At 41.6% G+C, this 12,383-nt stretch overlaps 1 protein-coding gene across 4 annotated transcripts in view; it reads left to right on the top strand.

The window, feature by feature from the left end:
* Positions 1-12,383, top strand: part of KLF12 (KLF transcription factor 12) — a 146,346-nt gene that overhangs the window by 118,751 nt on the left and 15,212 nt on the right. For all 4 annotated transcript variants that reach the window (XM_086482000.1, XM_086481998.1, XM_086481999.1 and 1 more), the window contains one exon: positions 11,122-11,279. In XM_086482000.1, coding sequence (XP_086338126.1) covers positions 11,122-11,279 — 158 coding nt within the window. The remainder of the gene's footprint in view (positions 1-11,121; positions 11,280-12,383) is intronic.

The raw sequence follows: 12,383 nt of genomic DNA, 5'->3' as shown, positions 1-12,383 counted from the left end.
AATTATATGGCCAAGAGATTTCTACAGCTGTTGAGGATGCTTTCTATCCTAGTGTGCAGATGAAGCCACTAGAAGTCTTTCAGATACTAGCAGATACGGTGAACTGCAACCGTATACATTTCTGCCTATGTAAATATCTTACTTGGTGACAAAAACTGGCCCTGTGATTTTCTAGAGAGGCAGTTCCCAGCTGGGGAGGTGACAGCAACCCTGGGGGGAGAGGGAAGGAAAATAAAGGGCAGGAAGAGAAAAGAAATGGCAGTCCCTGGGAAAGGAGGCGGAGGAGCCGGTGAAGTCCAGAACATTGCTTGGTTTTCAGGTGAGACTATATTATAAATAGGTGTGGAAAACTACAGATGCAAGGAGAGGTAGTGGGGTTTCTTTGTATTGCTGTAGTGTGTTAGTACTCTGTTCACGGGTTTAGACCTCACTATACTTACTTTGCATTGCAAACACAAAAGAGCAAAAAAGGTGTAGCAAGGATCTCATAATCTAAATGAAGAGATACTTCATTGACATGCATGACTCTAAAGCCAGGTACAAGTTAACGTATTGAATAGAAAAGCTAGCTTCTTGTGTAGCAAGTACATCAGGATTCCTCATTGTTGTTAACAAAAATGCTTGATTACACAATCTGTGTGGCCTCTGGGCTATAGTAACAATTTCGATTTTAGAGAATATTTGCTCATGTTCTTTTATAAAAAGTTCCTTTAAATAGGAGAGGTTGCTCTGGAAGGAAAAAAAAACACTCATAGATCTCAAACTTTATCAGTAAGTATTTTTAGAAAAAGAAACCCAGATCCCTGAATTATGATCTTGTGCTCAGTAACTTTTTTGTCCCTAAATGAAATACTTTTTTTACAGTCATATATCCCTTTTTTTCCTAGCCAGATCCAATAGAACCATAGAATCATAGAAGAGTTTCAGTTGAAAGAGACCTTTACGATCATCGAGTCCAGCCTTAGTCCTAGCTCTTCGAACACCACCAAACCATGTCCCTAAGTAGAACATCTACCCGTCTCTTAAACACCTCCAGGGATGGTGACTCCACCACCTCCCTGGGCAGGCTGTTCCAATGCCTGACAACCCTTTCAGTAAAGAAATTCTTCCTAATATCCAGCCTGAACCTCCCCTGGTGCAGCTTAAGGCCACGTGCCCTTGTTCTATCACTTGTCACTAGGGAGAACAGACCGACCCCTGCCTCACTGCAGCTTCTTTTCAGGTAGTTGTAGAGAGCAATAAGGTCTCCCCTCAGCCTTCTCTTCTCCAGGCTAAACAGCCCCAGATCCCTCAGCCGTTCCTCATACGAGATATGCTCCAAATCCTTTACTAGCTTGGTAGCCCTCTGTACCCTCTCCAGCACCTCAGTGACCTTCTTGTAGAGAGGGACCCAAAACTGGACACAATACTCGAGGTGCAGCCTCACCAAAGCTGAGTACAGGGGAATAATCACCTCCCTACTCCTGCATACCTCAATAGGTATGATACTTATTTTATCTCTGCATAAGATGAATTTTTTGCAATACATATTCTCAGGCAGGAGCTTGTAGAGGGCTGTGGGGCATACAAAATTGGTTTTTTGCGAAGATGTTCTATTGGATGTGGCAGGTTATCTTTACATATAAATATAAGCACCGAAGTGTACACTTCAATGGAGTCAACTATTTAGTAGTTACCAAAATCTGCTTGATGACATAGAGTATGACAGATGACCACCCATAATTGCATTATACATCCAGGGTGTCCAGGGTAATCACATATTTAACTTATCAGTAATAAGCCTTCTGAACAGGAAGAAAGAAAAGGTCATTCACATGAGCTTCAGTCCCAGTGGACGCAATGTCCTTATTTAATGCCACTGACCTGGCAAGATGTTACATGACAATTTTGTCAGCTAAGGATACAGAAGAGAGAATTTTTAATCACCACTGCGGTGATCAGTTCCACATTTGTTGGTCTGACCAACAAGAGGAGGTTGGATGCACAGGTGAGAGTCATCATTGTACAGACCTTGGGACTGACTACTGTGCTGAACAGGAGTGAGAAATCAGAATTGGAGATATGAGAAGGAAGTGAAATCTGGAGAGCAAGGTACAACATGCGTGGAGCCCTGTACTAGAAAGTGGAGCATCTGCGATGTTTCTACAAGTAACCAGAACAAAGGTGAAAGACATTAATATGTACATACTCACCTAATTTCCATGCTGGAAATTTCAGCTCAGCCCATGTCTCCAACAGAGTAGTCTTTATTTCCCTTTTTTAATTTCCTCTGCTGAGAATACCAGTTTTGCCATAGCTTATTTGCATATGTGTTGCCAGAAAAACATGAAGGAAAAGTATAAATCAGAAAGGAACAGGAAAAGTAAAAAGCAGAGCCCTGTGCTCTCAAAGCTGAATTGGAGGTGCTCGGTTACCCAATTTTCTGCTCTGTTTATAAGGGGACAAAAAAAAAAGAACAGACTCGGCATTGATCAGCCTCCATCTGGAAGGAGTGTTAGGACGGCTGCTGTGTTAGAAATCCTGTGAATGATCACTGCTGTTCTGCCAGCTCTGAAAGGAGGGGATGAAATAAGATGCTTTTTCTCTGCTAGACCAGGTTCAGCTCCCAGGCCTGAACTAGCGTGCATCAAACACATTTGGCATACAGGATTTCAGGAACTATTCCTGCTTTCAGGAGGACATACAGTGCTTTGCCTTCAGATCCAAAGAACAAGCCTTTGCTCATGCACTTTATTCTACCTGCAAATTTCATTGTGAAGATATGTTTTCCCCCCTGCTTGAGGTTTCCTTATTTTCATGGATTTTCACTTCAGCTCAGAAGAATATTGGGCTAAAGCAAAATAAGCTAAATTTAAAAAAAAAAAAAAAGAGATTCAGGTTTGCGTTAGCTGGTGGTCACTCCGTCCTCTTTCATTATAGTGTGTCGATACGTGTATTTATAAATTTAAACATTCATGTAGGAACTATTTAGAAAAAGTGAGCATTCATTAAAAACTCCCTTTGGAACATGAGTGTGGCTGAGCACTGGAACATGTTGCCCAGAGAGATATTTTCAGGCTAAAACAGGACAAGGCCGTGAGCAATCTGATGTAGCTTTGAAATTAACCCTGCTGAGCAAAAAGTTGATAGCCCCTCCCCCCAGCTGAGTTTTTCTGTTACTCTTTATTCCACGGTAATGCGACATGTTACAAGAAGAGGTGTTTACGTGGACTTCAGCATCCAGAGCAGTCTTTGCACTGTGTTCAGCAGTCCTGACAAGCTGGAATTGTCAATGATGCAGCTGTGCATCTTCTGTATGTTGCACATATTAGAAAAAAAAAATCTCCTAAACAGATTTAAACAACGGCCATCATTGTCACCTCAAAATCAACCTATGGCAAAACCTTAAGGACAAGTGTCTCACCTAATGTGAATCCATCTGTCCAAACCAAGGGAAAGACAGACAAAAAAGAACTGGAATTATGTTTAAAATTACTGAAAGTATTTTGTCTATGTGTAAAACATCACAGCCTCACTGTAAAATGTTTCTAAAACGTTTACAGGTAGAAACAACTTCTGTATGCCCTGCCACGTTAGGAGAAATGTGAAGTTTGTCTTTGTGAAGCAGCAGCCCAGTAATTCGGCAGGGGTGTCACTGGGCCGGGAGCTGCTGTTGCCCATACTTGGCTATGGCTGGATTTAGTTGTGCAGGAATAAGTTTGTCTCTGCTTAGAGGCTGGCCAAGGTTCGGGTTCTTAGAGTGTGATCTGCAGGTGGTGCAACCTGTCATATGGCCATGAACTTCCCCCAAATCAGGAATAAATATTTTATGACATAAGCAGTGCTTATGTGCAAGATAATTAACATGTAACTCCTTTACTTTTTTACACAGTACCTCTCTAGGGTAAAACTCTCTTTGTTAATGATAAGGGTGAAATAAATGGAAAGTTTTGGTGTGGTTTTTTTTTTAGTGGCATTTCGGAATTCATCATGGGCTTGATTTTTAGGTTTTCTCTATCGGAAGTGTACTTTGCAGTCACAGTCCTCCAGTCATCAGATCTGGAGGACATGCTGGAACATGTCGTAGATACTTTCTGGCTCAGCTTCCTTTCATTAGAAGCTCAGCGTGGAGGAACAGCGTGAAAGAGGAGAATGTGGTATGCACTCAGACCTCAGCCCAATGTGGAGCTGGGATACACCCCAGGACGGCACTGCCCTAGGAGCTGGAAAGTGCTCCGAGATCCCACAGCACGAACACAGGTCAGGAGGATCAGGCAACTGTGTCATTCTCATGTTTCAGCTTAACACAGCTGATAACGGAGATGATGGATAATTTTGGTAAGGCATGCCGTGGTTGACGTTAGTGCTTTTCCTAGTAGTCCCCAAAGCTCTTTCCGTCTGCCAGAAGTTTGTTTCATGTGTACTCATGCTTTTGGTTCTACCACAGCCAGAGAGATGTTGTAAGGCAGTCCGTCTGGTATTGCAAGGCAGCTTAACAGTTCAAATAACTTTAGCTGGTCTCAGTGTGAATAAATGCTGCAGATAAAGTCATGGTCAGAGGTGTGCAGGGTATTTTGTTTGCTGACAGCCCAGAACAGGGATGTGAGGGCACAAGATTTGCTGTATGGAGCCAGAGCAGAGGATCCTCGTGCCCAGGGTTCTGCCTCTGGCAGCAGCCAGCAACAGACTCCTATAATAGAGGATAACAGGGCAAACTTACCATGCTCCTACTCTCACTTCCTCCCAGTGCGATTTCCCACCATCTCCAGTTCAGGCACTTTCTGAACCAAACATACTCAAGTCATCTCTTATCTGTGTCTTGTTTACCATGTGATTTTTCCATTTAATATGTGTACTGTTTGCGTATGCTGCCAAATGCCGGCTTTCTTTCTTGACAAAAGTATAATTTCCAGTATAACATCACCTTAAAGTACACTGATTGAAGTAACAACCGCTAATAAAAGAGTAGTACATATTTTCCTTTTATGATCCCCTTAAGTACTGCTTGATATGTTTTAATGTCTAACATTCCTAAGGCAGATGTTTGCCTTTCATGAAACATTAATTAGAATCTCGGAATCAAAGAGGAGAAAGAATACATATGTATATGTGCATGTGCATCTGTTTGTCTGTGAACTGGAGACAGTAGAAACTTTGTATTAAAAAAAGCAGTAAGTAAATATTTGAGGGGAAGACTATCAGGAGATTAGGCTGGTATTTAAGAGTATTAAAGCAAGAAACCTACTATGTTTGCATACAGTATGATTTTGACATCTCACAACTAGGTGAAGTTTTATAAACTGTAATGGAAAATAATCCATATCTCATTTCTTCACAGTTTAATATGTAGTGTTTATAAGGATACTTTCACCGACGTCTTGAGTGGGAAGTCAACACTGTACAAGCAATCAGAAAATGTGATTACGTTCTGTGAAAAGCTACTACAAAAGAAAGTAATTGAGAGCTGGAAACTGGGAAATGCAGTTCAACTCCCCTTTTCAAAAACACATGGAGCACCCATATCATGCCTGTTAGCCTCTGAAACTTGAAGGTCTTAACAGAAAGAGGATACTCTTAGCTCCCTGAATGAGTGGTGTGCTGCTGTGCAGATGTTCAGTTGATTCAGAAATGTGCCAGAGGGTCCAAGCAAAGGTGTAGGATCCGCGGTCATCTCTGCTTCCGACTGTCCTTGGCAGGGAGCTGCTCTGTGAGCCGCATGCCATCGCTACTGCCCCACTTCACCCGAAGGAGAACCAACAGCTGCCGTGGGTTTGTGTGAGCGTGCTCAAGGGGTGCTATCCCACCACTGGATCCAAAGGCCAAAATTTTCAAAAATAATGCAGAAAGCTTGGCTTACACCAGTAGCTATTCACTAAAGAGCTCTAGTTTTTGTAAATGCTAAGTGGCCAAAACCCATGGTGTTTCTTTCTGCAGCCCAGGTTCCCTTTATATTCCAAGCAAATGCTAGAGATCCAAGGATTTTCTTCAACTGTTCATTACCATCTGAATGCAGACTTGTTATATTCTGATTTTCTGCTTTTATTTCATTTGCCTGGCAGTTGACTGACAGGTCGGTCCAGAAGCTTCTCATGTCTCATAAAGTAAAGATTCACATTGCTAACTTTATATACTATTTGTATATTTGAATGTTGTATATATGTGTCTTTTTTCCCTTTAAAAACAAAGAAAAACTGTAAATGTCTGGATGAGGGCGAGATTGGCCAGAGGGTGAGATATGAATGTTTGCCTGTTGGTTCTATCCTGTATTGCCAGGGCACATTGTTATCTCCTAAGTATTTAGCATAGCAATATCTCCTAATTTTTGTTTTCAGCCTATCTATTTAGGCATTTATATTTGTGTGTGCTATATACACAAGTATTGCAAGAAGCTTTGCTGTGGAGTGAAAGGTGGATTTTCCAGCTGTTCCTTGTGTTGATTGCTTATGTCTGTGTTCTTGATTTCTTCATACAAATTCTAAATTTCCACAAAAGTTGTGGCATTGATGGCAATCACAGCTAGTTGCCACTGAAAGGGTTGGTGACACTCCCCTAACCCTTGGCCGCGGGTCCCCATCCTCTCCCATGTGTCAGTGCAGGTACTTGTCAAACTCCACTGTTTGGGGAATTAAACCAGCAAAAGCAAGCAAGCTGCTCGGATTGTTTTTGCAGAATTGACTTTTTGTCATTGTGGGTCCCTGAACTGGCTCCGTGCAGGATCAGACAAGTGTCAGTGCCAACACAAGGGAAAGCAACTGGAGCAGAACTGTGCTGGTATGTCATCTTAGCCAAATCACATCCTTCAGTAGCCAAAGCCTGAGAAACTAGTACTAGAGTACCATGGCTCGCATTATGCCCACCTTGTGGGGCATGCTCTGGCCTGCCAAGACCCTCCTCTGGGCTGAGCAGATGCCACATGGGGCTGAGCCCAGCCTGTTTCTCCTTCTTGTGGTAGCCAGAGTGGAGGGGACACAGCTGAAAGGTGCCTGGATCTCACCCAGAGAGAAGTTAGTGTCTGATATTAGCAGCCATGGACTATTGTTAAGGTTATTGTTAAGGTTAAACATACTGTGCTCCCCAGGCAGCTTTGCTCTTCATATCGCTCAGGAAACACAGGATTGGCATAAAAAGATGCACTACATCTGTTTTTAACAGTGTTACTGCATATGCCAAGGGCCTTTCACAGTCTGTAAGTAGAATGGAGGAGGGCAGCATTCGTAGAAAGGAAGAGTAATCCTGCATTACCATGGTTGTTATAATCTCTGTTGCATGCAGTGCAGATCACACTCAGCAGAACTTGATGGCCATCTACTGGCGAAGCACCAGTCTTTGTTTTACTTTGCAGACTCTTTTGCATCAGGGAGACGAGCACCAGGCCGTATGTGAGTTGCAGAGGTGCATGTTTTCAGTTCTAGCTGGAAATAACAGAGCTGAAGTTTTGTAAGTCACCCTAAATGCTTACATTGGTTTAATTCATTTCACCTTATGAAGACTTCTGACTATAAGTGTTGCAGCTGCTTATGGAGGCAACCAGCAGTCTCCCAGGATTTCTGTTAGTGTAACAGTTTCTACACTGATATAGAAATTACACTGGGTTTAGAAATAATGAACTGCAAATAAATAAACATCCAGCTGACAGCTCAGAATCCAGTTTTCTTCTTTGTTGATTTATCTTTCAAACTTGATGTGTCAGCAGTAATTTGATACATCCTGCAGTTTCGCTGGGGTGTTTTGTGTGGTGTCAGTCCTATTGCTAAACCCCACCTTAAGCCTTAAGGGCTGACTGAGATCTTGGCCATTAACAGGAGAACGATCAGCTCCTTATCTGGGAACCCTGGCAGCTCAGCTGCTGACACGTTTCCAGGTCTTCACTCTGGGCAGTCTGTTAGGGACACTTATGCTCAAGAGAGGCTGCTACAATATGGGAGGGGGATTGTTTTATTTTTTAAAATTTATTTATTTTATATGATTTTAAAATACATTGTAAACAAAAAGAAAAAAACTCAGTAAAAAAAAATGCACATGGTTTCCCTGTCATGTCTATTCTCGAAATCTTTGTCCACCATGGTGCCCTGAAACAGTTTCTGGAGCCCTGTGCTGACCAGAGCCACGTGGCAGAACACACGTGGCCTTTAAAAGGCACAAAACATGGTTCTGAGGACTTTTTTTATGTCTGGGTGGTCAGTGAGGGTATTTTGTAGAAATTGCTCGAACAAGAGGAGGCTGTCTCTTTACTGCTGCATGGCCAAGGGCAAGAACATCAGCAGATCAACTGAAAGTTGTGAGAGACTAGCCTCAGGAAGCTCAAAAAAAAGAGGTTTTAGGGCTTCCTGTGGTATCTCTGTTTTAAAAAATCACACAGCTTTTGTAAAGCTAAAACAAAGCTGATGGTATCAGGTGTGATCTGGCTCCTTTTCCACCAGTGAGCGTGTCTGCACTGTGGGGTCCTCATGTGCCACGGGAGTTAGAGTGGCAGAGGAAGATCACCTTGGAAGTGTGTTTTCACTTGCCATGTGAGTCTCTTCTGCTGGTTAGTTTGTTATTTAGCCTGCACTGCTGCAAAGGGAAGGCATGAGGTTACATTTGCTGCTTTCAGCTGACAGTAACCTTTCTCCTGAGCGCACTGAACAAGCAGTGGCTGTGAAGCTCTCAGGGAATGGTGGCAATGGATGTCACCTTCTGTGGCTTATTCAGTTATTTTTCCTGTCGTGGAATACGTAGGATGCTTTTGCCTTTTAGAAAGAGGAAGCAATCCAGTGAAGAAGCAGCAATGTCAATCGTGTGCCACCTTCGCGGCACTGCTTTATGCCACCCTCTCCTGTATAAATACCTGGGAAAGCACAGAACAGTTCCCAGCAGTGAGGTCACTTTCTTGTACGTGACAAATAGCTTTTTACAAGGTGCTGACTCTGCTCAATGTTCATTTTGTCTCGAGGCTGGAAATTGCAGCAACATTACAAGCTTGGTCCTCCTCCCATTTAAACGAGCTGTACTATCCAGGATCTGAACGCCCTGTTACAAAATAGTCTTTTAAGACAGCTCGTAAATCACATGCAGCAAAAATGATGCAAAAGTATTTGGTTTTAAAGATAAAGTTTCTCTGCTCTTGTGTACTGGATTTTGTACCTTCAGTATTGAGCTTTAAGATTTGATTTACATGTTTGCTTTTTATTTGAGTTGGAGGGATGTTTGAAAAAAAACCAACTCTGGAGTAACAAGACCATTCTCAGTGAATCATCTGACCCAAGACTTTTATATGCCCAGAGATGCAGATGCTTAAATGCAATTCCTAAGCCATTTGTGTGACAGATAAACATATCTGTATTCCTGTCACGTAGTTGAAGTGCTGATATGTCTTACTCTCTTGGGGACTGCTTTTTGCTAGTTAATGTTGATATTACAGCCCTCTGTCCATATCTTTCTCCATTTCAGAAATTCCCCGCATGCCTGTTTACACATATCATATTGTAGGCAAAAATAATTAATCTGGAAAATCTCTTTGCCTGAAGGTGACATACAAATATATATCAAGTGTTAAGAGAAAAAGAGGGCTGTCAGAAAGAGAGTACTCCATTTTTTAAAAAAAAATTAAATTAGGGATGTACTATAAAAATATTTAAACAAAAATGTGTAATTAGGACTACGATTAATTGAAAGCTTAAAGATTTGTAATGCAGAGAATTGGAACGTCAGAGAAAGCACATGCTAACGGTGTGTGATGCTTTATGCAAAGTTTTAACCCAATATAAATAGTCCTCAGCAAATTCTGGAAATCTCTAAAAGTGAAGTTTGTGCCAGAGCAGCTGTAGCTGTAACAGAAGGTTTCAGATCGGTATTGACACAGGAGCTTCTCAGCAGATGCATCAACATCAGTGTTCTTTCAAATGCCTTTCTTAGTGTCTTGGCTTCCCCAAAGGTTCATGCTTACTTCTTTTCATGATCAGATTCAGTTTCTTTTCCTCTGATTCAATTTGATTTGGCAGTCACAAATTCTTTCAGGAGAACGGAGCGGTTTCATCTTAAGAGTTTAAAATTGGTGGCTGGCAAATCTCTTCATTTACCGTGAAGGTCAATAAACCGATGAATATGGTGGAAGACCCAGAAACCTGATGAAGGCTGATGTTTTTCCCGTATTTAAAGTAGCTAAATAGGCTAGTATAACTGTAGGTGAACGTGACTGCTATGCAGTGTAACTGTAACAGGGTTGATTAAGGCAATGGATTAATAAAGATTTATAGCTGGGTAATATAATTAATGGAAGTCAGTAAGGGTTTAGATCTGGGCATACCAGCTTGATAACAGTTTATGACACAAGTTTATCTAACCAAGGCAAGTGTATTGTTGCAGCAGGCTTCCTCGACGTGTTAGACTTGATACACCTGTATTTATACAACAGTATATTTTTAATTGCTGAAAATTGGGCTAACTGATAGGCCTTAGGATGTTGCTGTAAATGGAGTATCTTCTATGAGCATTCGTGTTTCTGTGGGGATTGTTCGCTGGCGCTGTGCTGATAAACTTCTATTTAACAGTGGTCTGAAAGGAAATAAAATTCATTGACTTGCAGGTGATAGATTGAGAATTGTTAAATAAGGAAATGGAAAAACTGCTGCTGCAGTGTGATATGGATCTGTTAGCAATCTGTATGCAAGCAAACAACAGGTGCTTGATCAAATGTGAGGATCCATAGTCCAGATCTGGTTACTAGAAACAATTTTTTGTAAAAGTTCGTAAAAGATTTTTTATCTATTTAAACTTGTCAAAGAGAAATTATAGAGGCTATATATAAAGTTGTTTAGAAAGAAGAGTTCTGTGAGCTTGGATCTGGACATGCATAGAATAGAAATAAAGTTCAGATAAAGTCAGGCTACTTCATTGTTGGAGCAGTACTTCAAAGATGGTGGTGTTTACTCTGACAATAAGCACTTCTAATTCAAGACTTGCATTATTCCATACTGCAAGTTGTGTTCTAGTTCAAGCACAAATTATTTCAAATATGAGCTGTGGACTACATTGTAGAAAAGGAAGTATTTAATTAATTGTTAAGGTCACTCCTGGCACGGTGATATGTCACAGCTGGTCTTTGGGGCCCAGGATATACACCATGCTCTTTCTTCATTTTTTTACTTCTGTTCTGTTTTTTAGTTCAATTTCACCATTCAGTATTGAGAGCACAAGGCGTCAGAGAAGGTCTGAGTCTCCAGATTCCAGGAAGCGGCGCATCCATCGGTGTGACTTTGAGGGATGCAACAAAGTATACACAAAAAGTTCCCACCTGAAGGCTCACCGAAGGACACACACAGGTAAGACTTGGCTGGCGCTGTGTACTGTGGTTAAGACAAACGGGTTCCTTTCTGCCTAATTTAGGATGTATTGAACTCGTCATCCTGCACTAAGAGCCAAAGGCCTCTACCTAAACAATAGAAATGTCTGCAAGTGCATCAGCATTGGCATCCTGGTGCAGATCAAGAGCGTGCTTTTGAATTGAACTTCTCTGTCACCATGGCTTCGCAGCACAAGAGCGGTGTCAGCACAAACCAGACTCCTTTCAGATGGAACTAAACAGAAAAGTGGCCTCTAGGAGCGCACCTACTGTGCTTCAGTGAACAATGGGTGGGCATTGCTTGGGACCAACCAGAGGCAGTCCAAAGAAAACCCTCAAGAAGAGCATTATAGTGTGGACATGGGTCTTCAGCACCATTTTTTTCACTCTAAAGACCTGCTCTTATTTTAGCTACTACTTGCTTTTACAGATGTGGCCTTTGAATGCTAGGTGCCACTAAATGCCTTCAGTTCAATTCAAGTGTAAACTCAAGACCTCAGTAATTCTCTGTGGAGAGGCATTTACCATATACTGCAGAGGGAAGTCTGTCACTGTGTGAGAATAGGTTGCACTAGGTCCCTACAACAGAAATGCAAGAGAGGTGCGTAAATGAGCTGGGTCCCATTCAGTGATGATAATATTTAACATTTCATCAATACCTGGTGTCCTTATTAACTTTATGGGCTGTTACTAGTCTACATGACAGGCATGTAAGGGTAGCTGAAGCAATGATGTGTAATTGTTGTAATTTTATTGTGGATTGAAGTCATCAAGAACAATTTAAAAGGGGATCACTTCGATGGCTAGAAAGGTAGTGGACAGAACGCTCTTAGTTTCAGTGCTCTTCCTTACTCTGGAGCTGATTAAATTGAATTTATTGATCTCTCTGTTCGTAATGTGTTTCAGTGTTCTTGTAACTCCTTGGAGAAAAGATTATGTTTATCCAGCGTGTAGCACAATGTTGTTCTTTGCTGAGAATCTACTGGCGCTTTCTGTGGTGTGATGTACTCTAAAGAGTATGAGATGCTATTTTAAAAAGTTAAGTGATGGCTTCTCCATTTCAAATGAGGCCATGTCTCCAACA

This window comes from Leptosomus discolor, chromosome 1 (assembly GCF_034619465.1).
Source record: "Leptosomus discolor isolate bLepDis1 chromosome 1, bLepDis1.hap2, whole genome shotgun sequence".
NCBI classification, from domain to species: Eukaryota; Metazoa; Chordata; class Aves; order Leptosomiformes; family Leptosomidae; genus Leptosomus; species Leptosomus discolor.
The sequence above is the reverse complement of the archived record's forward strand: the minus strand, read 5'-3'. Positions and strand labels throughout refer to the sequence as shown.